The following is a 24,742-nucleotide window of genomic DNA, read 5'->3' on the forward strand; positions in this document are numbered from 1 at the left end:
GAAAAGGGCTGACCTTCCTTTCCAACCGCAAATCCCCGCCTCCTCGTGTATTCAATTCGGCTTTTGATAAGTGTAGCTACTACAGTGCTTCCCTTAAGTGAGACAGGGATTTTATTTATATGGGGCGGGGGGAGTGCTGCAGTTCCAGGGCTGCACTTTTAGCTCGCTATAAAGTTAATATGTTCTTCAGTGTTCATTCCAGGCAAGACTGTGGGGCTATGTATTTTCTGCCACCCCCAAAAGGCCATTATCTGTAATTGCCCATTACCGTGCATAATTATTTCTCCTAGCTTGGTCTATGATCTCCAGGGCTGCACACTGTTACAGCTAACTGCCCCCTCTTACCAAATCTGTGAAGGAAGCTTTACTGACCTTTAGTACTTTGCACCGTATATTCCAAAGCCGACATTAGAATGGTTTACGGGCAAACTTATCTCGAATCTGGAATATTTCAGATCTCCTCCAGATGTACCTTTCCCATCTCTATGGAGTTTTCCCTCCCCTCAAATAACAAGAAAATAAAGCACAATCAACTCTCCATTATGTGAGGGCTGATAACCCAAACTGGGAATTATCTGGAGCCCTTTATCCTCCCTTTTCTTGGATCTGGCTGTTTAACTACATCATGCTTTTTAAAGACTGCTACTGGGAGAAGGTGGAGATAGGAGAGGGAAGAGAGAGAAAGAGTAAAACTTACAAAAATTTAAAAGTTTTAAATTCAATATATATGCTCCCACTTTTAGTGTTTTTTGAGTGGGAGGAGGAACTGTGTTCAAATCAGTTATTAAGATGAGATTTCGGGATTCCAGGTGCATTGGAAGTACTAATTCTAGAACTGACATTGGGTGACATAGGCCAAAGTGTCCCCTTACATTTACCTCACTTTTCAACATTAGCAGGGAAAGAGGAGAGGGGCCGAGGATTGCTAGCTATACACGCAGATTGCCGAAATGCTTAGCCATCCTCTGGCATTTCTGTGTCTTCTCTGCTGCACCACTCAGGTGTGAGAGTGGGAGATGTGCCTCGAAGCTGTTATAATGTCCACACACAAAAAGCTGGGAATGAAACCAACCCACTTTTGTGTAGTCACTAACTACCACTGCACCCAAGACCGCCCACCAGAATCTCCTCAATGGGTAACACCCTTCACGTGTGCCATCTGGATTTCCCTTCTGCCTTCCTTCCTTTTGAGTAAAGCTCCTCTGAAATGAAAAGAAGGCGATTTTAAAAATAATCACTTGTCCAACCTTTCAATCATCATTTTTACCAAAGTCAGGTAGGGGAAACGACAGAGAATTAAACCTAGCAGTTTTCACCAAATCCGACAACAGGGAAGGCCTAGGAAGTAATGTTATCCCTTGTTTCGATACCTGGAGAAGTTCAGGTGGTAAATCTAAGGATGTGTGTGCAACTGGCAGCAGAACCCCGTCTGAGACCTCATATTTCACCACCAAGCTGTGTCATTAAGGATAAAGGAAGCTGCTTAAATGTGGCCAATGAACAGCTTAAGTTAAAAGACATCTGTTCCTACTGATGATTTCCTGGAGAAGAATATAAATGACTACTAACTATGCACGTGCTGGCGTGGAGATGAATCAAACACCAAGGTCAAGACAGTTCTCAGACTCCAACGACAGAGACCAGAACAGGAGATGACATTTCCATTGGGAGATGTCAGGCAGGGCAGGGGCTGTGAGTTGTGATTTGGTCCAAAGGCACACCATACTGTCCCAAAGCCCCTAACTTGTGGCTCTTCTGACTCATCCTTGAAGCAGCTCGCTCCAACCCTGGGTCCTGGTTTAGCTCTGCAACTGTGGCCTCGTTGCCAGCTGCTGCCAAAACAACCGTGTTGTGCTGTTCTCAAAGTGTGTACACAACTCACTACATACCAGGTGAGGTGATCGCCTCCAAGCTTGGTTTTCTCTTCACAGCTAACTGCTCCACCAAACATGTCACTTACCGCAGGGACAGGAAGGCAGAGCAAAAAATGTCACACTTGCGATGATTCCTGCCTCCCAATGTAGGGCCAGAACCCGAATTCCCAGCCTCTGTGCAGTCAAGGCCTAGGCATGTGAAAAAAGTGCTGCCCATAAGGTCTCCCAAGTTAGACTTCAACTGCAACAATGCCCTTTCTTTCTGGTGGGGGCTAGAGCCAGAAACCTGTGGCTTTTTTATTTATTTATTTATTTTTGTGGTACGCGGGCCTCTCACTGTTGTGGCCTCTCCCGTTGCGGAGCACAGGCTCCAGACGCGCACGGTCGGCAGCCATGGCTCACGGGCCTAGCCGCTCCGCGGCATGTGGGATCTTCCCAGACAGGGGCACGAACCCGTGTCCCCTGCATTGGCAGGCGGACTCGCAACCACTGCGCCACCAGGGAAGCCCCCTGTGGCTTTAAAAAAAAAAAAAGATGGATGGATTGATTGATTGATTGATTATTTATTTATTTTGGCTGCGCCGGGTCTTAGTTGCAGCACACAGGATCTTCGTTGCGGCATATGGGATCTTTTGGTTGCAGCATGCAGACTTCTTCTTAGTTGTGGCATGCTTGCAGGATCTAGTTCCCTGACCAGGGATCGAACCCAGGCCCCCTGCACTGGATGTGCAGAGTCTTACCCACTGGACCACCAGGGAAGTCCCAAGAAACCTGTGGCTTTTGATAGTGGCAGAAGCAACAGGTGCAAGGCCCTGAAGGCTCTGACAACTTGGGATACACACATGTACATGAAGACACACATGCATATACATACATACACACACACACAGATATATCTGTATCTACATATCAATCAACACCCTAACCACAAAGAAAGCTGTATCTTAACTGAAAGAAATGATTACCAAGAGTCAATCTGGGCCTGTCAACCAAAATGTTATCATGGTGACTAAGAAACAGCATGACAGAAGCTATATGAGTGGCCAACTTCTTACAACTACAATCACAGCTGCATTGTGTGCATCTTTATTTTCCTCATCCAGTGGCCTGTGTCATGAAGATTTTGTCCATCGGGTCTCTGGAAATCTAACATGCTCTCAGAAACTCCATTTCACAGAAAGGTCACCGGTATTAAGAACTGTTTGGCAATTCTCCAAGTAAACACAGAACCTAGGAAATCCCTGCGTGGGTACAGCCTGTGGCACAGAGGGGGGACTTTATAAACTCTAAAACACGGGGCCTGTATCTGTGACAAAGGAGCCGGCCAACTCTGTGGGCAGCACTGGGTATCATCTGTGGCTGCATCAACCGCCAGCCTCACCCGTGCTTCTCTAGGTTTCTTCCATCACAGAAACAATACTGGATTGACAAGTCAGAGAATAAAGATTTTTTTTTAAATCAACAATAAAGCAAGAGTAATTATCTGGGGGCTTCCCTGGTGGCGCAGATCCCACATGCCGCAGAGCGGCTGGGCCTGTAAGCCATGGCCGCTGAGCCTGCGCGTCCGGAGCCTGTGCTCCACAACGGGAGAGGCCACAACAGTGAGAGGCCCGCGTACCACAAAAAAAAAGAAAAAAAAAAGAGTAATTATCTGAACACCACCAACAAAAAAGCATATACTCCCACGAACGCACAAGTTTTAAGATGAAGTTGTCTGTCCCCACTCCGCACACCCAGAAAGGAAACAACAACATAGGCAGAGCCTGGAGACTCACCTGGGGGTTCTCTGCCATCTCTGGACTAGACCCAGCCCAGAAGTGGTAGTAAAGTTGACCTTCTGAGCAGAGACTACAGTGCTGTGACTAAAAGGATTTCAGAGCTGAAGAACTGAGCTTACTGAAAAGATAACTGCGGATGCTGTCACAGGAAGGACTCACCAAAGAGTCAACCACGGAGCAGGTGACAGAGCTGTTCTTTCATACGTGTTGAGCAGTCACAGCCATTTGTCCTAGGAGGCCAACTTGTGAGGGAAAGCTCTCAAAAACTCGACAAATTCATTCATTCATTCTATATTAACTGGGTGCTCAACTGTTTAATTCCAAGGTAGGAACAGTCATTTTTTCATGACATTACCATACAGAGGTGCCTTCAGGTTTAGCTGAGTCGGAAACTAGGAAGCCAACCAACGCCCCAGAATGTGTAGGACTTATTTACTGCAAGTCAACATACAGACAGCATGCAGACTTGCATTACTAGCTAAAATCAAACAAATATGTAGACACGGGGAAAAGACAATTAAATGGTGCAACTGGAAATATGACACCCTAAGAAAAACTAAGAAAATAATAAGCAACAGATTATTAAATTCTCAGGGACTGAAAACACAAAAATAGGGAGGAGAAACAAAGTCACTGCAGATTAAATATGGAGAGTTTTAAGCCAATTATAAAAGATCAAAGAGAACAAGAGAGGGGAGGAGTAGCCTTACAAGTAAGCGAGATAGGAGACCTTGGGAGAAATATGACCAGGGTAAAATCATTACAGTTTACAGTGAAAGTAATCTAGGGATGACTCCAGAGAGAAATTCACTAGGGACCACTCCTGGGAGAACAGCACGGGCACAGAGAGCAAAAAGCTCTTTATTTCCAGAAGGCACACAACTCTGGAGGGAAGGTGCTTGCTGCAGAGAACAAGGACTAGGATGGGTGAGGCAAAGAGTGCAAACGAAACATGCTAGTGGCTTGAGCCACATTTTGGATCCCACACTGTCCACCTCTGGCTAGGAACCTCAGTGTGGTCTCCATTCCATGGCACCGTGGGCAAAAGGGAGAGGCAACAGTTGTGGAATTAGTAGAAACTCACTTGACACTTTCTGTTTCACCCTCCAAAACAATCTGAGACTGCCCCCTTTGCATAAGGTCAACCTCCTGAAAAGTCCTAACTGTCACTAACTGTCCCAGATTTTAACCAAGGGGAGTAGAGCAAGAAAAGAGCTGTGACTGCAAATGAGGCTCACTTTTCACTGCAATATCTCATTTATTCTGCAGTTTACATAGACTTTTCAGTGGCTACCAATAATAACTCTACGAGGCTGAGACCCAGAAGGGGGAGCTGGCTGTGGCTTAGAAAGGTGCCCTGAACACAGAGGAACACGGTAGGAGCTGGAGTCCCGAGTAAACCCAGGTCTTCTCAGTCCAGGTCTGGTGTCTTCTTGCAATGACAGGAAGAACCCAGACACCTAGCTCTTCACCTAGACTCTGAGTAGCTAATTCTGTGTATTTTGTTTTGTTTTTTAGTAATCATCAATACATTGGACGCTATAAAATATCAGAGTCAGAAAGCCAAGGGAAGGGCACAACCCTGCCAAGGAAACCCCGCTACAACTAGCATTTAAGATCAAGGGTAATGCCTGACTTACCAAATTTTCTTTCTTACAAGAGAGTCAACAGATCACTATGTAACTGTGAAGCTGGTTAAAGCCTACGGTATAACTGAAAATACAGAATGACAAAATGTAGTATATTAATAACATAGCACTTACTGATACTGAGAAAATCTATCTCAAGGGAAGAAACAAAAGAGGAACTCTGGACATCAACTATTTTACTTACCTCTGTAACTGGATACAAACTGCTCACCTAGCTTAGTAACCTGGCTACCTAGTGGGTCCCAACTTACTATCATGACCAGAGTAATGGAGCCCAATACAGGGCATGAGCATGGGCTGTGAGTCACAGACTCGGGTTGGAATCCCAACTCTGCCACTTAAAATACGTGTGATCTTAAGCATGTTATTAAACCTGCTTCCTTATAAGTGGGAAAATAGTTCCTATTTTACAGAGTTGTTGTAGAGATTAAATGAGAATATAAATAACAAAACAGCTAAGGCAATACCTGGCATGAGGCAGACACTCAGTAAGTGAGAGCTAGCAGTACTGCAATCATTACCTCCTCTGAAAACAGAATGCCAAAGAACTGGGAATTAAACAAACTACACACACAGATGGCAAAGGATAAAGCACTGCCCACTCTCTCCCTTCACACACGGGAATTAGAAAACATTATTCACAATCGTGCATGGATCCTCAGTTTGAGAAGCACCCCTTATTCCTGCCACACTAGCTCCTGGCAACGCAAACTAATGTGAGAATTACATTTCTTTGCTTAATCACCCTTACTATATGCTCTGTTTCTTCAATTCTTCCCAATTCTCCCCTGCTCCTAGATGCAAGCTTTTGTTCCCTGTCAAACTCTGCTCCATTGCTGTAAATAATCTCTCTCCCTCTTTGTATATTACCTTTCAAATATTTATAGACTGTTATTCTCCTTCTCTCCAAGCCATACATCATTTTTGTTACCCTTCCCCTAGATTCTCTCTAGTTTATCTACGTCTTTTGGAGAAAAACAAACCCCAGGTGCTTCATGATGAAAACAGCACACCCAAAGCTAACAGCCCTAAGCCAATAAGGCCCCTTATTCAAAAGCCACCAGGAAATTCTTTGATGTTGCTTCTTCCTCCTCTTCCCCTGTAACTCAATAATTCCATCTTTCAGATAAAACCGAGGGAGAGAGGGATAAGGGAGGTGACCACCAGCCTCTCCCAGTGAAGGCTGGGGCTCCACAAGGCAGCAGCTTCTGGGGTAGGATGACATGGGACAGCCACTGACACGCTCCAACTTGCTAATGAGGAATTCTGCACCATGCACGTTGCTCCTGCTCGTTAATTCCTTCCCCATCCACTGCATTCGATATGAAGGTATTAGAACTGTGTCCTTGTGACTCACCTCCCCTCCCGGACCAGGTCTGGGCTGACGCGCCTGCTTCTTCATCCAACATGCCGGGCCCAAGGTCTCTAAATCGTGTGCCTTCTGTCCGAACTGTGAGGGGCAACAAGATACAGACAGTGTGTTACCTGTTTTGCTGAAGGTAACTTCCTCATCTCGGAGTCCTGGGTATCTGTGTGCTTATCCAACACTCCCTACTCCCTTTAGAAAGGATAAGAGATGGCTAACACTAAAGACACATGTCAGTACAATTAATAAAGCAAAAAGAAAAGCAAGGCCAAGAAAAGAAGGGGAAAGCTTACTTATACTCTGATGTGTGAGTGTTAAGATGCGTCTTGGAGATTCCTGGCTGCTGGAGTGTGGCCTGGGGTAGGGGAACTGTGATGGGTTATGTACTCCTTACCCAGAGACACAATTCTTATGTCAGGCAGCTTGATTTTTGAGGTGAAAAAAAAAAAAGGAAAGAAACAAAAAAAAACTAGTTTATGGCTATAGGGTAGATCATATCCAGACTCATTCCTCTGTTCCTCATTTTAGTATCTGACACTTGAGTTTGATGGCACGTTTCTGTACTTCGTCATGGTTTACAAAGAATTTTCACATTAAAATCTTAGTTGAGCACCACACTGATTCTGTAAGATAAACTGAGCAGGCAATATTATTTTATCCATTTCACAAATGAGGAAACAGACACTCACAGAAATTAAGTGAACTGCTCAAAATCGGAGAGGTGATGAGTAACAGGCAGGTCTTTGGACTCTAGATCTTAGGTTCTTTCAGTGACATGGAGCTTCCTCCCCGGGCATGAAGTTAACCAGATAAAAGAAAAACTGTTTCCAGGTGTCTTCAATCTTCAAGACCTTTGATCAAGCTTCTACTGTCACATACCATTCTCTCAGGGGGAAATTTGGCACTAATAAGACTGGCTGATCTGTTAGCTAATCTGGCACCAATCTGGAAATCGCTAACAACTAACCCTCACCCTGGCGGAAGCACAACCCCAAATGTGTTCAACATCAACCAAAGAAGCAGTAAAATCATTTTGAAAGGGTTGACGGGTAGCGTGCATTCTATCGATAATTTCATGTAACACTGGTGAGAATAAGGTTAGTCTCTGGTAACCAGAATATCTGAATGGAGAGTGTATCCCATTCCTCAGCTGGCTTATCATACACCAAACAGTAATACTGGAACCTCTAGACCACAGCACCAGACATGAGTGTGAAATGGTTCAATCACTGAGGCCATTAGCTTAACCTGAGCTCTGCCCACGGTTATACTGGAATGAGGACAGAGGTTGGAAGAGTGTGAAGAACATGTCAGGTCCACTTGGCTCTGGTCTGCTGATGGGGGACCAGACAAGCCATAGGCTCCTCCGCCTGTCCACAGAGGACAGTGACCAGGGCCAGTCCTCGGGCTCCTGGCCTCTGCAGTCTGGCCCCAGCTAGTCTCAGCTAGACTCCTGGCTTGAAATACCAAATAGTGGGGGGAAACTGCAGATCATATCACAAAGGGCCAATCTCCACAGTAAATAAGGGACTTCAAGATAGGGGGAGGGGATTCAATAAAAAAAATGAGCAAAGGACACACACAGATGGCTCACAGAAAAAACATAAATGGTCCTTTAACGTATTAAAAGATTTCTGTCTCACTAACAAAGGAAAAGGGGATTACAAACTATATCAACCATATTTGTTTTCTATTGCTGTATGACAAATTGCCATAAATCTAGCAGCTTGAAACAATGCAAATTTATTATCTTACAGTTTTGTTGGCCCATCGTCTGACCCAGGTCTCTCCAGGCTAAAATCAAGGTGCTAACTGGGCAGAGGGCTGTTCCAAGCTTCTAGAGAACTCCTGAAATCTTTGCCTCAGCACCCCCTTCCTCCATCTTCGAAGCCAGCAACAGCGCTCAAGTCTTTTTCCAGCTTTGAAACTTCCCAGCATCTTCTGTTGTGACATCTCTGGGGAAGGTTCTCCATGTCCAAGGATTCAGGTCATTAGAATGGGCCCACGTGGAATCCAGGATCACCTCCCCACCTCCAGATCCCTGACTTCATCACATCTGCAAAGTCCCTTTTGCCACGAAGGTAACACCTTCACAGGCCCCAGGAGCCAGGGTGTAGCCCTCTCTGGGGGCCATTGTTCTGCTGACCGCACCCACGTACAGCGCTTTACCTTTCAGACTGGTAAAGCCCCCATGGTAACCTAGCACTGGCAATGCCGTGGCAGCAGCTCTCTGAAGGAAGTGCCGTGGACACCATCTACCAAAATTACCTTAAAATAGACCTCCTGTCCTACCATTTCTTTCCGTCTCTACTGTCACCACCCCAGTGCAAGCAGCACCCCTCTGCCTGGGCAACTGCATGGTCTTTGCTTTGCTCCCCCTTGAAACTACACTCCACACAGCAGCAGAGACATTGGAAGAGAGTAAATCAGATCACAGTATTCACTGCTTCAACACTCCAATGACTTCCCGTCGCCCTCACCATAAAATTCCAACTCCTTCCCTGGCCTGCAAGGCAGCAAGTCGCAGCCCCCAGTGATGTCACCCTTGCTCACAGCACCGATCACACTGGTCTGCTTCCTGCTCTAAGCACTGTCTCACCTTGCTGCGCCTCCTGCCTGGAAGGCTCTTCCCCCAGACCTTGACTAAAATGGTTCATTGTCCCTTGGAACTAGCTCGGATTTAATCTCCTTAGAGAGGCCCTCTTTCCCTAACCACCATGTCAACAGCCGCGACCCCTCCAGAACATGTATCTTATCACTCTGTCTCCACAGTGCTCATCACTTTCTGAAAGCATCTTGCTCACTCACTGGTGTACCTGATTATCCACTGCCTCCCCTGTTGGACATGTAAGATCCACGAGACAGACGTTTTAGGCACTGCTGTATACCTCATGCCTGGAAAAAGGTCTGACCCAATGCAGTCACACAACGAATATTTGTTGAATACATGAAAAATAAAATAGAAACACAGATAGAAGAAAGGGAAAAAGGGAGGGAGGGACTCTGGCCCAGACAGCAGACTCACCAGCAAAGATGAATTCAACTCAGTTCAGCAAACAGTTATTAGTGTTTGATGAATCCAATCTGCTTCCCTGAATTAACGTATATACTGTATTTCAGATAAACTCCCCAACCTCAGGATCAGAGATAAAGGGTGATGTAAAAATAGGGAGTAGTTTTATAAGTGCTGAGATCAATACCGAAGACTCAGCTGTTAGTATACACTGGACGGAGCTGACACTGGGTGGCTGAAGCAATACCCGAGAACTCTCACTGGCAATAAACATCAGAAAATGTGCTATTACTAGAATACTGAATCAATACCTTCTTCTGACTACAAACCAGCTGTTTATAGTCTACTTTAAGAGTTTCTTGTGCATTTTTTCTGAAATGCATGCTCAGTGGTACCGTACACTAAGACTGGGTTAGTGATTGTGAAGTCTACGAACAGACATAAGAGACCAGAGGAAACTGGGTTTGCAGTGTAATCTGGTTCAGCAACAGGGCACAATATTTATGTGAATTTTCTTAGGGGAATTTTTTTATAAGTTGAAGAGTAAGACACCTTGAGGCTGAGACAGAAATTCAGACCTGCACTTACAGAGTTGCTTGTGACCAAGGCAAAAAAAAAAAGGAACGCTGACAAGTCAAGAACCAGTGAGACAGCAGCCAGAGCCCCAGGGGGCCCAGAGGTACCCTCACTCCGCTCCCTTGGCTTCATGGCACAACACAGAGCACTCCTAGGCTCGGAGTCCAGGTCACCTGGCAGAGGTACAGAATTCACAGTATCCCACATCAGGTGGCAGCTGGCCTTACCCTGGGCCCCCTTCCCTACTAATCTCAGCCCTTTAAGCAACTTCAGAGTCCTCATTACCCCAGAGGCACACATTCGACTAGCCTATAGAACAAAGAGAGAAGTCAGCAATGAAGCAAACATTGCGGGCCTGGGGGAAGAAGTAAGAGGAAAAAAACAGATGTTGATGAGGTAAAAGGAATCATCTCGTGTGAGTCTACAGGTGATTCCGAAGGCCAAGAAAGGCGGGTTAGCAGAAGAGGCTGTCCTTAGTCAAAAGTTAATGAGAGGGAGAGAGTGGGGAGTTCTCACTCAGTGGGTTCAGTGTTTCAGTTTGGGAAGATGAAACAAGTCCCGGAGATGGATGGTGGTGATGGCTGCACAACACTGTGAAGGTACTTAATGCCACTGAGCTGTACACTGAAAAACGGTGAAAATGGTCCATTTGATGTTAGGTATATTATACCACAATAAAATCTTTTAAAAATAAGATAGTTAATAAAACAACAGATAGGACAGAAGGGCATCCACGAGATTCAAAGAGTAGTGGGTGGCTGAGGGGGTCGTCGATGGACAGGATCCCTGAACCAGCAGATAACCAGGAACCCAAGGGTCAAGGACTCCAGGGGCACACAGTGCAGCAGGCAAGAGAAACTGGTGACACACATGAGCCTTCTGACATTGCAAAAGTCTCCAACGGCAGCAAACACAAGGCTGTACAGCACTACAATGACACCTAGTGTCACCCACCACCTATAAAAGTTTTCCAGGGCTTCCCTGGTGGCGCAGTGGTTGAGAGTCCACCTGCCGATGCGGGGGACATGGGTTCATGCCTCGGTCCAGGAAGATCCCACGTGCCACGGAGCGGCTGGGCCCGTGAGCCATGGCCTCTGAGCCTGCGCATCCAGAGCCTGTGCTCCGCAACAGGAGAGGCCACAACAGTGAGAGGCCCGCGTACTGCAAAAAAAAAAAAAAAAAAAAAAAAAAAAAGTTTTCCAATGCTATGAATAACTATGGCAGTAAATTCTGAGACAGTCTATGAACTACCCTCTTCCAACTGGCAATGTGAAGAACAGCTGTCTATTCTCATCAGCTCGCGGGTGTTCTCTTCTACTTTCCACGGGAGTGACGGCGGTTTTCCATTTTCAGAAATCCAAAGATAAAAATTATTCTTGCCAAGTTTCTAGGGCAAGATAATTCTTTCTCCCTTGTTCTGAGGAAATGCTTATCACCCAAGGTCTAAAAAGTTGCTTAAGCCCTTGAGAAACAAACCAATGTTTCTATGGGCCAAAAACACAACAAAGAAAATCTGTCACCAGGTCCCTCTATGGTTTAATTCCTCAAACACTATTCCTTTCACTACAAAGTATAGGTGATAATGAGGGAAAAGAGGAAATTTTTAAAAGACTGAATATTATCATATTTCTAGTGATAATAAAATGCAAACCTAGAAAATCCTCCATGATCTAAACTTCTGGTCATCAAAGAGACACTGATTGGGTTTTATATCTTTAGTGTTTGCCAGGATGAAGGCATCTTATTGTTCAATTTTAAAAAACTTCACAGCATGAAGGCACCTTACCTTTTAATTCTAAAAAATTTCAGTAGGAATCTTCTGGAGCCCTCACACACTGCTGGTGGGAATGTAGTAAAATAGCGCAGCCTCTTTGGAAAATACTGTGACAGTTCCTCAAAAGGTTAAACATAGTGTTACTGTATGACTCAGCAATTCCACTCTTTAATATATACCCAAGAGAATAAAACATATATTCATATAAAAACTGGTACAAAAATGTGATGGAAGCATTACTCATAATAGCCAAAAAGCATAAGTAACCCAAAAGTCCATCATCTGAAAAAAAACCAAAATATGATTTATCCATATAATGGAATATTATTTAGTTTTAAGAAAGGAATAATAAATACATACTACAACAGGGGTAAACCTTGCAAACCTGAGGCTAAGTTAAAGAGGTCGCCTATGACCCCAGTGTGGGAGCAGATGGAGGGTGACTACTAATGGTACAGAGTTTCTTTTAGGAGGAGATAAAAATGTTCCACAACTAGATTCCAGGGACGGTGGCACAGCTCTGTGAATTTACCAGAAAACACTGAATTGTACACTTTAAGTAGATGAAGTGTATAGTATATGAATTTCAGCCTAGGCTGTTAAACTACGTTTGAATTTTTAGTCATTTAAAAAATTCAGATACATTTAAAAAATATCACAAAAAATGCATATTGAACATCAATTATTTTACTCTGATATCTGCAAGTGGGTTCATGATCACTAACAAGTGTTTTAAAACACAACTTCAAATTTAACCATCACTATTCATTTATTCAGCAAAGGTTTACTGACCACATGCTACAAAGCCAGGTACTGTACTATGCACATGAGTACATGATGAATAAAAAATGCAAACCCTGCCCTTAAGATTACACTTTCACAAAGCAGACAGCAGTGTAAACCAATCAAATGTTTCTTTGTCTTTTACATATGCTGTTATAAAACTAACTTGTTATTGTACAGCACAGGAAAATATAGCCATTATTTTGTAATAACTTTACATGGAGTATAATCTATAAAAACATGTTGTACACCTGAAATTAATAATATTGTAAGTCAAGGGCTTCCCTGGTGGTGCAGTGCTTAGGAAACCGCCTGCCAATGCAGGGGACACAGGTTCAAGTCCTGGTCTGGAAGATCCCACATGCCGCGGAGCAACTGGGCCCATGTGCCACAACTACTGAGCCTGTGCTATGGAGCCTGTGAGCCACAACTACTGAAGCCCATGCGCCTAGAGCCCGTGCTCCACAACAAGAGAAGCCACTGCAATGAGAAGCCCGTGCACCACAACGAAGAGTAGTCCCCGCTCGCCACAAGTAGAGAAAGCCCATGCACAGCAACGAAGGCCCAAAGCAGCCAAAATAAATAAATACATACATACATACATACATATATTGTAAGTCAACTATACTTCAATTTAAAAAAACTAATTTGTGACTTTAAACCCTGTATTTACCTTTTTTGGTGGGTCTGGATGTTTTCCAAATTTCCTTTCTAGCCAAGGTAGACCAGTAGGCTACTTCCTACGTACTTTGTCGTTTTAACTTCTTTACAGAAATACTGTCTACAGAGAATTTCTATCAGGTCGGTTAACTGCTATATTTGAAACATAAGCAGAGACTTCCCTTGGAATAAATAAAATTGACTGAGACACTATTTAAAGCACTAAGCTATCAAAATGGTCAGTACTATTAATCTTAAGCGTTTCCTTTCATTCAAGCCTCCAACTCTTGCTTCAGTTTAAGGAGATTTGTTTTGTTAAACATCCTGGAAATTTCTTTGACTCTGAACGTAAAATTGGGGAATGTTTTTATCTGAAGGCCTTTTTAAACCTAATCTCCACATCCTCTATTCTACTTGAAATTGAGAGCTCTGTCTAAAATCAAATGGAGCTCATCTCATGTAAGTAGCCAGAATCCTCCAAATATCAATTCTCAAACTAACCTGGATAAAATGTTTTGGTGTTTCATTTAAAACGCTTCTTTCTGTACAACATGGAAAACTGCAAAGATAAAAATGGAAATATTTCAAATTTAAATAACTCCACAGAAGATGCTAGGGCAGCAAAACTACTCTGTGTGCTACTATAATGATGGACACACGTCATCATTAATTTCTCTAAGCTCACAGAATGTACAACGCCAACAGTGAACCCTAATGTAAACTATGGACTCTGGGTGATTACGCTGTGTCCATGTGGGTCATCAGTTGTAACAAATGTACCTCTGGTGGGGGATGCTGATAATGGGGGAGGTGTGCATGTGTGCAAGCAGGGGTGTATGGGAAATCTCCATACCTTCCTCTCAATTTTGCTGTAAATCTGTAACTTCTCCAATGAATAAAGTTTATTTTTAAGAAACTTAATTCAACATATTCAATCGTTAGCTCCTCAGTCACATTTCTTACTGGTAAAAACTGCATGGGGACATTATTCCATTTTCAAACTACCACACTGCACGTTTGTAAAGCACTTAAGCCCTTCGAAGGCATATAACCAGGACGGCGTGTGTGCCCTACCGGCATGAGCTCTCTCTCTGTGCTGAAGTGGAATTACTGCTAAAGAAGAGAAGTGAAGGAGGGGGTCCCGCCATTATCAGATGCAGACCTGGCTGACCCTTCCAACGGGGGAAAGGTGAGTGAAAGCAGGCCGTGGGCACTGGGGGGAGGCCTGAGATGGCAGGAGGCGGCTTGATGTGGAGAAGTGCGAACGTGAGTGTGTGTGGAAGCCCAGGGTGCTCCAGAAGGGAGGCCCCAGGAGAACATTCAGGTCCTTACTTACAAAGGACACGTATGCAGAACCGAATTCTCTACAATGCAGCCCTTCATCTGACAGCCCTGCACAGAAAAGGAGAGGCAGAGAACTATGCGGACCTCAGCGCAAGCACTGGATAAAATGGCATTCTACTTGCTGCATAGGAGGCTGAAGGAAAAGCAGAATATAAAAATAAAACGAGGAGCCCAAATTTCAAAGAGGAATGCCTGTGAGATTTTTTAAGTCAGTTGATAACTTTCAAAATAAAAAATATATATCTAGGAAGCTAAAATTTAAAAAGTAAAACCACAGAAGTAATGCTGAAGTTGCTATGAATTCACTGTCATTTATAACCGAAAGTGCTCACCCTTTTTTCGAGGCGACCCAAAATGGCTGGGAAGAAACCATTTGCTAATCGATAGAGCACCTGTTAGCATATCTGATCCTGCCAGTATAAGAGACAGCAATGAATAGGGCATTTCTTCAAAAGGTTGTTCCTTCACAGTAACACCCTCAATCCGAGATGAAAATAACAACAAAAATATTTTATACCCATGGTGGGAGGAATTGTCAGGCAGTGTTTCGATCCATCTTGGCCAATCTTTGGCTAAGGATCGTAGAGACTTTCTTCTAAGGTGTTATCCTACTCAGAGGGACCAGCTCTCCAAGAGATCAGACAACAGCTTGGTAAACCCAAGTTCCTTCACAGTGGCCTTAGAACTCAGCCAGTGAGCTCAGCAATAATTCCCAGGCATTTCTCACTCTCACTTCTGGCACTTTCAGGAGCCAAAAGGAGATAACGAAGAAGCCTCAAGGCCATAAACATCTGCTGGATTTCACTAAACCACTGCCCTTGCAGACACTCCACATCAGGTATGTGAAAGAGAAGGTGAGCAACCCGCCCCCGTGGAAGCCAGGTGGGTGGGCTGCACGATCCCATGACAACTGCTACAACGTTCACCTCTCACGAGGTAACTGCAAATCCAAGCCTTCCACATCGATATAATGGAACACTAGGCCATTAAAAAATTTCAGTTTTAAATGAAAAAATTAACAACTACACACGAGTGGGAATAATACACTCCCATTATGTTAAATATATAAATTACATATACACAGACACACGTATGAAAACGATAAAACAGACACACAAGCTTGCACATGCAGCTTGTAATCAATCCTGGGATAACAAAGAGAAGACCCTACAGGTTGGGATTGGAATATATTCGTTGAATATGTTTTGTACTCTATAAATGTTTACCGTTTACCTGCATAAAGTTCAATTTTATTTTAAAGAAATCCTTATCTCTGGAAATTTAATACAAGCTACATATTTGTTAGCAGCACACTATGCAGGAAGTTGGGTCCACTGTGCTGCATAAAATGTGAGCAATACTCTTTTTTTTTTTTTTTTGCGGTACACGGGCCCCTCACTGTTGTGGCCTCTCCCGTTATGGAGCACAGGCTCCGGACGCGCAGGCGCAGCGGTCATGGCTCACGGGCGGCTCCGGACGCGCAGGCGCAGCGGCCATGGCTCACGGGCGGCTCCAGACGCGCAGGCGCGGCGGCCATGGCTCACGGGTCCAGCCGCTCCGCGGCACGTGGAATCTTCGCGGACCGGGGCACGAACCCGTGTCCCCTGCATCGGCAGGCGGACTCTCAACCACTGCGCCACCTGGGAAGCCCCTGAGGAACACTCCTTAGTCAATCTGTCTTGTCACTGCTTCTCTCTCTCTCCCCTTGTCTTCCCCCCCTCCCTCCCTCCCTTTCACTGCCCTTTCTGTTTTTCTCCCTCTTTACATTACACAGTTTAATTCTACTGGCATTTCTGTTTTTCTCGTGTTCAAGTCCCAGCCCACTCCGGAAGTTAATGATCCCAACTCAAGAGCTTTGGTGGAAGTCCTGAGTAATGATGATGGATGAGGCTCCTGCCCCACCAAGATGAGCTGGCCCATCTTTCTTGGGCAGGTGTAGCCTCCCTGCCCATACGTGAGCACAGGAGCGACACATACTGCTGGCTTCCACACTCCGCTCCCTTGGAGTGTTGGTTCAAGGCTCCAAAATGACTCCAAGGTCTATCAGCTCCAGAAGCAAAGAAGGGAATCTGGTCACATCCTCCTTGACCCTGAACTTTCTATCATGCTTCCCTTTGTAACTTTCCCTATCACCACTCCGAAATGCCCTGTGAGAACTTCTTGGTCATTCTGAACTCCATCTAGCCTGATATCCTTCTCTAAGGCTTCGCTATCTTGGGGTCTGCTATCAAACTCTGACACCCCTTCCACTGAGGTGCAATGCGGGACAGCAGGCTACACCAAGTTCACCTGCGGTTCCCTACCAAATGACCAGCATTGACATTTATCCATCACGGGCCTGTCCCTGCATTTCTCCCCGTGAAGACCAGTGGCTGCAACCTTCCATGCCAGTCAAGAATGGCGCTGCCCCTAAGAGTGTTCCTATTTGCCCATCAGCCCTAAATCCCTTCTGAGGATTAAACCATAACCTCTAATTGTAACTGTCCATTTTCCAAGGAAACACGGCAACTATTCCCACAGCCTCACTTCACAGGCAGGTGAAGAAATTCATGGGCTTTAGGACCAGACAGACCTAGGCTGAATCCCAGCTTAATTCAGCTTTATTCTGGGGCAGTTTCCTTACCACTGGCTTCCTTATCTGTAAACAGGAATAATAATTCCTACTTTATAAGATGTGTGTGAACATCAAATGAGTTACTCCCCTCTTTACTCCTCTGGAACATCCCCTATCAGTCCCTCCAGCTGAATCCACCAGGTCTGCCCTGACCTGGTAGTATTTGGTAATTAACCTTACACACAGCTTCTGACAGATATACTCCTTCCTTCTTAAGAAAAGGAAAGTTTAGAAACTGCTGTAAATATATATTATGAGCAACTGAGCTAAAAAAAAAAGAAAATAATACCATTCCCTTTGTTAGCTACAGAATCTGTAGCCCCAGTAACACACACAGGGACAGATACACAGACACACCGACCTGCAGCAGAGATTACAAGCCTATCTCTCACCTGCCTTCTTTGGTGCCCGCTAACCTTCTTCTTTATAATGGTCAAGGCTCCTAGAATCTTCAAAAGCCTCAAAGACCTTATCCCTCATTTTTGAGAAGAGGAAACAATAAGACCAGAGAGCTAAAGTGACTTGTCTAAAGTTGCACAGCTAGTTAAATGACAGCTAGGCAGCTGACAACTTTAGCCTGGTGGTTAAGCGCAGCAAACTGAGTAACTCATGAAAAGCTTACTTAAGAGGAACCGCACTGCAAGGCTCCATTTCATGGAGGCTTAGAAGGCTCAAAAGATTCTGTGAACCTCGGCACATGTGTTTAATATGAAATATATGTCTTCATTTGCCAACAGGATGTCACAGATCTTTGTCTGGTGGATTTCTTAGAGCCCCTGCATTCTAGACCACTGTCATTAAATAGAACTTTGTGAGAAAAGGAAATGCGCACTTGCCAATATGGCAGGCCTTAGCTATATATGTGCCTGTTGAGCACCTGAAATACGGTTAGTGCAACTGAGGAATTAAATGTTTAATTTTTTTTTTTCGGTACACGGGCCTTTCACCGCTGTGGCCTCTCCCGTTGTGGAGCACAGGCTCCGGACGTGCAGGCTCAGCGGCCATGGCTCACGGGCCCAGCCGCTCCGCGGCATGTGGGATCTTCCCAGACCGGGGCACAAACCCGTGTCTCCTGCATCGGCAGGCGGACTTTCAACCACTGCGCCACCAGGGAAGCCCTAAATTTTTTAATTTTATGTTTTATTGTGTTTAAAATACACACAACATGAAATTTACCATCTTAACCATCTTTAAGTGCACAGCTCAGTGGCATGAACTACATTCGTAATGTTGTGCAACCATCACCACCATCCATCTCCATAGCACTTTCCCTCTTGTAAAACTGAAACCCTATACTCATTAAACAATAACTCTCTATTCCCCCCTGCCCCCAGCCCCTGACAATCACCATTCTACCTTCTGTCTCTCTGATTTTGACTACTCTAAGTATGAGTGGAATCATACAGTATTTGTGTTTCTGTGACTGGCTTGTTTCACTTAGCATAATGTCCTCAAGGTTCATCCACACTGTAGCATGTGTCAAAATTTCCCTCCTTTTCAAGGCTAAGTAATTTTTTACCACATTTTGCTTACCATTCATCTGTCAGTGGACACTTGAGTTGCTTCCACATTTTAGTCATTGTGAATAATGCTGCTATGAACATGGATATACAAATATCTCTTTAAGACGCTGTTTTCAATTCTTTTGGGTACGTACTCAGAAGTGGAATGGCTGGATCATGTGATAATTCTATTTTCAATTTTTGAGAAACCACCATACTGTTTTCCATAGCAGCTGTACCATTTTACATTCCCACCAACCATGCACAAAAGTTCCAATTTCTCCACACCCTCACCAATTTCTCCACACCCTCACCAATATTGTTATTTTCTGTTTTTTTTTATAGTAGTCATCCTAATGGGTGTGAGGTGATATCTCATTATAGTTTTGATTTGCATTTCTCTAATGACTAATGATATCAAGCATCTTTCCTTGGGCTCTTGACCATTTGTATATCTTCTTTCGATTAATATTTTAATTTTATTTCACTGTAATCAACTTAAATAGCCAAATGTGGCTAAGGATTTCCATACTGGAAAGTGCAGCTCTAGAATACCATAATTCTTGAGGTAATTTGGAGACCCAGTGCAGTAAGCATAGTGAGTTTTGAAGACAGATGAACCAATTCAGATACTTTCTAGTTCTTCAGATGTAGCCAGTCACTGAAAATTTTTATACCTCAATTTTCCCATGGTATAAAATAGGATTAGTACTTCCTTCTTCTAAGAATGAAATGAAATGAATCAGCATACATGCAGCCCCTGGTATAATCTTAGTACCTGGGAGAGAATTTAAGCCAATGGACACGCCTTGCCTCAATTCCAGTATCCACTGATAGCTGACACATAGGATTTGGCTTTTTTAGACACTCTCCCCAAATGGACTTCAGTCCCTTCCAGAGAAATGGACTTTCATTCTAGGAAACAAGGATCTTTAGCTCCCACCAAGAGGACCCACAAATGGAAGGGGCTGACTGAGATGAAATCTGGACTCTCACTTCTCTGGGATTCTGACTCTGCCCAGATTCAGCCTTGACAAATAACCAACAGAAAAGTGAAGCCGTCAAACTTCTGGTTTTAGAATTCAGGCCCACCTCCTTTGTGAGGCCGTCAAAAACAGACCTTCAGAAGGGAGGATCTTTTAAGAAACCTCTAAGCTCTGAATGTGCTCTGGGGCTCAGGACCTTCCCGAGACTCTGTTTCTGTGGCCACGCCTTTCATCCCTCCATCCCAGCCACAGGCTTACCTGCCGCTGCCGCGGTCGCGGTCGGGGTGCTGGCCGGCGGGGGCTGCGAGGGGCTGCTGCCCTCAGTCATCAGGCATGGGGTGCTGCCGTCATTCTCACTCTTGACGAGCAGCTCGGCCGCTCTGGGCAGCGGGATGGGGTAGCTGATGCCCAATTCCTCCTCCTGGGCCTGCTGCCGTCTCAGGGCCACCTGGAAGCACAGGGCAGTGGGTCACCCTCCAGCACTCGAGAGTCATTCAGTGCAGCTTTGCCAAAGCCACAGAAGCCCCACCCACCCCAGGGTGAGGCCTGAGAATCCCTCCTTGCTTTTTAAAGCTACCCAGGTAACTCTGAGATGCAGCCAAAGCTGAGAAATGGTTTCCATCCAGAGTCCCTGGCCCACAGTAAAAGCACTCCAAAAATGTCCCTTAAACAAGTGAGTATGTAGAGCAGTGGGAAAGGCTGGATGAGGAGAAGCTGCGGAGTCAGCAGAGGCATTCAACGTGAGGAGAAGCCAGCACTGAGAGACTAGGAAGGAAGGAGAATGGGGTCACTCACTCTTCCCTTCCACAGATGTGTCCAAGGCTGCTGTACCGGGAACAGCGACCAGCAAGATACAGTAAGGTTAGATTAGATCCCAAGGTACTCACTGCTTAAAAGGAGAAGCAGGAAACAGGCAAACATGCAACTGCAACTCAAGACAAAACGTGGTAAACACCACAGGACAGGCATACACGGATCCTGTTCTCTGTGGGGAAGGGAGCACATACAGAAGTGATGGGGAAAAGGGGGCTGGAATATGGCGCTGAAGTCTCAGGAGAGAGAGGCTGGAGGTGGAGAGAAAGAGAGAGGACACGTGCCATATTTCAGGCAGGAGGGAAGGAGATGCAAGTGGGGGCTGGAAAGGACTCAGCATACCTAAGACACTCCTCATGGTCCCTCTTCTTTTAAATAACGTTGTTTAAGGTTGAAAAAAAGAGGTGTCAAGAAAATAAATTGTATTGTGGCTTACTACAAATAACAAAAATGGAGACTTTCTGTTGAAACTGACCATTGGTAATAATGAAATGAGAAAGGGAAGCACCTGTACCTCAGAGGCCCAAATACAAGCCAAAAGTTGACGTCAAAATGGTAAACCAGAAACACAACTACAATTTACACATTGTCTTAGGAATACCGTAGTCCAAATTTAGAAAAATGATTAATTTGGAAGTAATTTGACTCATAACAAGAGGAGTCTTCAACTTTAAAAATATCCTTGAACAATCAATTAAGATTAAATAATTAAGCTTAATTCTTGAATTTTCTCTTATTAACCAAGAAGTTTAGGAACAGAATATTAAAGATTTGACCACAAATTTTTTAAAAGAATACCCATGAACTTGTGAAGTATGTCAATGCAAACTTATACCCTGGTTTACACGAATCCCATGCATGCACAAAACATACTGGGTAGTACATAGTCCATAAACTTAAAACACTTTTACAAAGACCTTTCAAGCGTTCTTAGGAAATGTTATTTAAATGGGGAAGGTGGGGCAATTGATTTGAAATGCAATTGTTTTAGAGTCAGATCTAAGATCAATTTCAAACTATTTTAGAATGACTAAAAATGCCTGTTACATGAATGTTAAAGGATTTCATTCAGCACAGCACAAGCCTTCTGGTGTGGAAAATAGTGAAGTTTCATACTATAAAAGTAATCTTGAGTTGCTTTTGTTTTTAACAAAGCAAACATCCTCCTTCCAAGTTACTATGCCTACTAATACAGCTTATTCAAAATTAATGGCCCTACTTGGATATATATTTTTATTACATTTTGAGGACAATTCCCCTCCCAAGCATACTCTCCATACTAAATATTAAAGCCAACAGCTAAATGTTCAGAAAACTTTTCTACCTACAAATACAATTTAAATGTCCATAAGTTTTTTTTCAGTAAACTCATTGTGATTCATTTTAATGCTACACTCAGTGTATTCTTTTCATCCATTACAGATTAAGATAAAAGTCTATAAAGAAACTCAGTAAAACAACCTATATTTCCATGAGTGCACTCGCAATCTGTGACGCCAAAATATATCTAGTTTAAAACATTTCAAAATTGGCTGTACATAAAAAGTATAATCTCTAAGCATTTGTGCACTCCTGTTCAAGGATCTTACCTAAATCATTTTCAATGGGGGGTATTTACCCATTCCTAACCGAAAGTAGCACCCAGTAAACATTTCTTTGGTAACTTTTCATTTTAAATGAACTGTTTTAAAAGGATGAAACAACCTTTAACGGGAAAGAATGTATATTATTCTCTTCTAAAAATCATTTTAGGATACCAACGACGCTAACTATTTCCGTGAAGGTGCTAAATTACTGCCCAGCTTAGGACGCTTTAAAAAACTAACACACTCCATGAACGGTAGACAAAACCTCAAACTCTTGCATCTACTCCTCTGCGTAGATTTTTAAAAATTCTTAGGTGTGTTTTAAAACACACTCAAAGTAATTTGTACTTTAATAACTTCGGTGGAGACAGCAAATTTTAAAAGGCTAATGAAATTTCCGTAGTGCTCAAAATGGCTGAGACACTCAACCTGGATCCACCGGGGCGAATACGAAAAGTGCGTCAAGAGCACAACGAGGACCACGCCACGCTGGCGTCCGTTACAGCGCCTTTTCCAGAAAAACAAAGCCTCTCGACGCGTTTTGCGGATAAGCAGCAGCCAGCTGGGTCTCCGCTTCGCCCTAACCAGTAGCCAGGGCGGGCACCCTCCCTAATATAAGCGCACCTCCCTGCTCGAGGCGGAGTCAGGGATCCCACTGAACCACGAGGGGGCAACCCCCCAACTCTGCTCAGAGAGCGAGGTCAGAGATCCCGGGGACCCCCGAAGGCGCAAACCGCGAAACTCTCTGCCAGAAGCGGGGTCGAAGATCCCGGGGAGCCTTCCCCAGCAGTGCGAACCCCGCAACTCTCAGCTCTTAAAGGGAAATCAGACATCCTGAGGATCCTCGGGACCCTCGGGACCGCCGAGACCCACGAGGAGGCGAACCCCACAACTCCTGCTGGAGGGAGGGGTCAAGGATCCGGAGCCGCCGGAGCAGAGTAAACCCGCACCTCCCTGCTCAATCTGCGGGATCGGAGAGGAGTCCGGCCCTCCGAGAGCGGCGTCCGCACGTGGCTGGGAGCCCGGGCCCCGAGCGCGCCGCGGCTGTCGGGAAGCACCGCCGCCTTCTTCCCGAACCCGCGCCCCGCGTGGCGTCCGCCTGGTCCGAGGGGCTTTACCCAAAAAGTTCGGGCTGAACCCCGGTTCCAGGGCGCCCGCACTCACCTGCGCGGCCATCACGCGCTGTCTCTCTGCGATCAGGTTGCATTTCTTGCACTCGCAGTACCGCCACATGCAGAAGCGTTTGTGGCCCTTGAGCGGCGACGCGTAGCCGTGGTTCCTGCACCGCGCGCACTTGGGCAGCCGCGGGGACTTATTGCTCGCGGCGGCGCCCACGCCCGACGCCCCCGAGCCTGAGCCGCCGCTGCCCCCGCCGCCCGCGGTCCCGAGCACCGCCCCGACCACTTTGCTGAAGCCCCCGGCCTTGCCCTGCGGTGGTGCCCCAGGGGCGTACGGGGCCTCCGACGGTGGCGAAGGCTTGCTGTGTGCGTCGTCGTTGGGCATGGTGCCCCAAGGAGATGCGCAGGGACTCTCTAGTGGCTGCAAGGGGAGCACCCAGCCGACGGCAAGGCTCCCGAGAAGGAGGCGCAGGAGGCGTACGCGCTGTAGCCGGAGGTGCAGCTGGAGTGGCGAGGTCGGGACTCGCAACGCCCAGAGTGGTGGGGGGTTGTGCCCGTTTTTTTTTCTTTCCCTTTTTGCGCGCGCGCGGCGCAGAACTTTTGGATACTTTTCAGAAAGTTCCCGGGATTGCCTGGGCGGGAGAAGGCGCGAGGGAGCGCGGCCACGCCCACCAACCCCCAATTCTAGGCACCGAGCTCCCGCTGCGTGCAAGCTTGCACGGGCTGCAAACACCGAGGGCATTGCTGCAGAGCCGCTGCAAGCGCACACCCGCAGCAGAGGTGCTCGGGGATTGTGTGATCCCTGTACGCTCAGAGGTGTCCAGGCCGGGCCGCCCTAGCACGCTGCACGGAAGAAGCTGGGCTTCCCAGCTCAAGAAGGTTGCTGTGCATCGTAGTCGTGAGGGCTGCTTGGAGGAGGGGCAGACCACCCTGTGGGATCCTCCAGCTCCCTTCCCCCCAGTGACGCCATTTTCCAAGCTCGATAGGGCAGACTTTGAAAGAAGCCCGCCAGAAAGTGGTTTCTTTCTCATTTAAGAGAATTAAGTATGAGGTGGAAGGCCTGAGAATAGTCTCTGCGCTTATATCAGCAAATAAGCTCCTCAGTGTGCGGGGTTAAGCGCGCCCCACACTGGGCCTTTCTGTTCTCCAGTTACCTCTTCCTGCACCTGTGCTCGTTTGCTCACAAGATTTCCACCCGCTGGCTCCAGATAACTTTCAAATCTGGAGTTCCAGTCCTTCTTGCTTCTTACTTCAGGGGCATGCAGCTTCTTGCCTTTGAGGCAACTTCGCTTAGGACCTGCAGGCA

General features: G+C 45.5%; 1 protein-coding gene across 1 annotated transcript in view; it reads right to left on the bottom strand.

Moving 5' to 3' along the window:
- The window catches only part of DMRT1 (doublesex and mab-3 related transcription factor 1), a gene marked incomplete at both ends in the record, with an annotated part of 101,356 nt that extends 77,535 nt beyond the window's left edge, over window positions 1-23,821 (bottom strand). The window contains 2 exons of the mRNA XM_079706715.1: window positions 20,178-20,367; window positions 23,483-23,821. Coding sequence (XP_079562841.1) covers window positions 20,178-20,367; window positions 23,483-23,821 — 529 coding nt within the window. The remainder of the gene's footprint in view (window positions 1-20,177; window positions 20,368-23,482) is intronic.
- Window positions 23,822-24,742: the final 921 nt, after the last annotated feature.

The sequence above is a fragment of the Hyperoodon ampullatus genome (assembly GCF_949752795.1).
Source record: "Hyperoodon ampullatus genome assembly, chromosome: 6".
Taxonomy (NCBI): Eukaryota; Metazoa; Chordata; class Mammalia; order Artiodactyla; family Ziphiidae; genus Hyperoodon; species Hyperoodon ampullatus.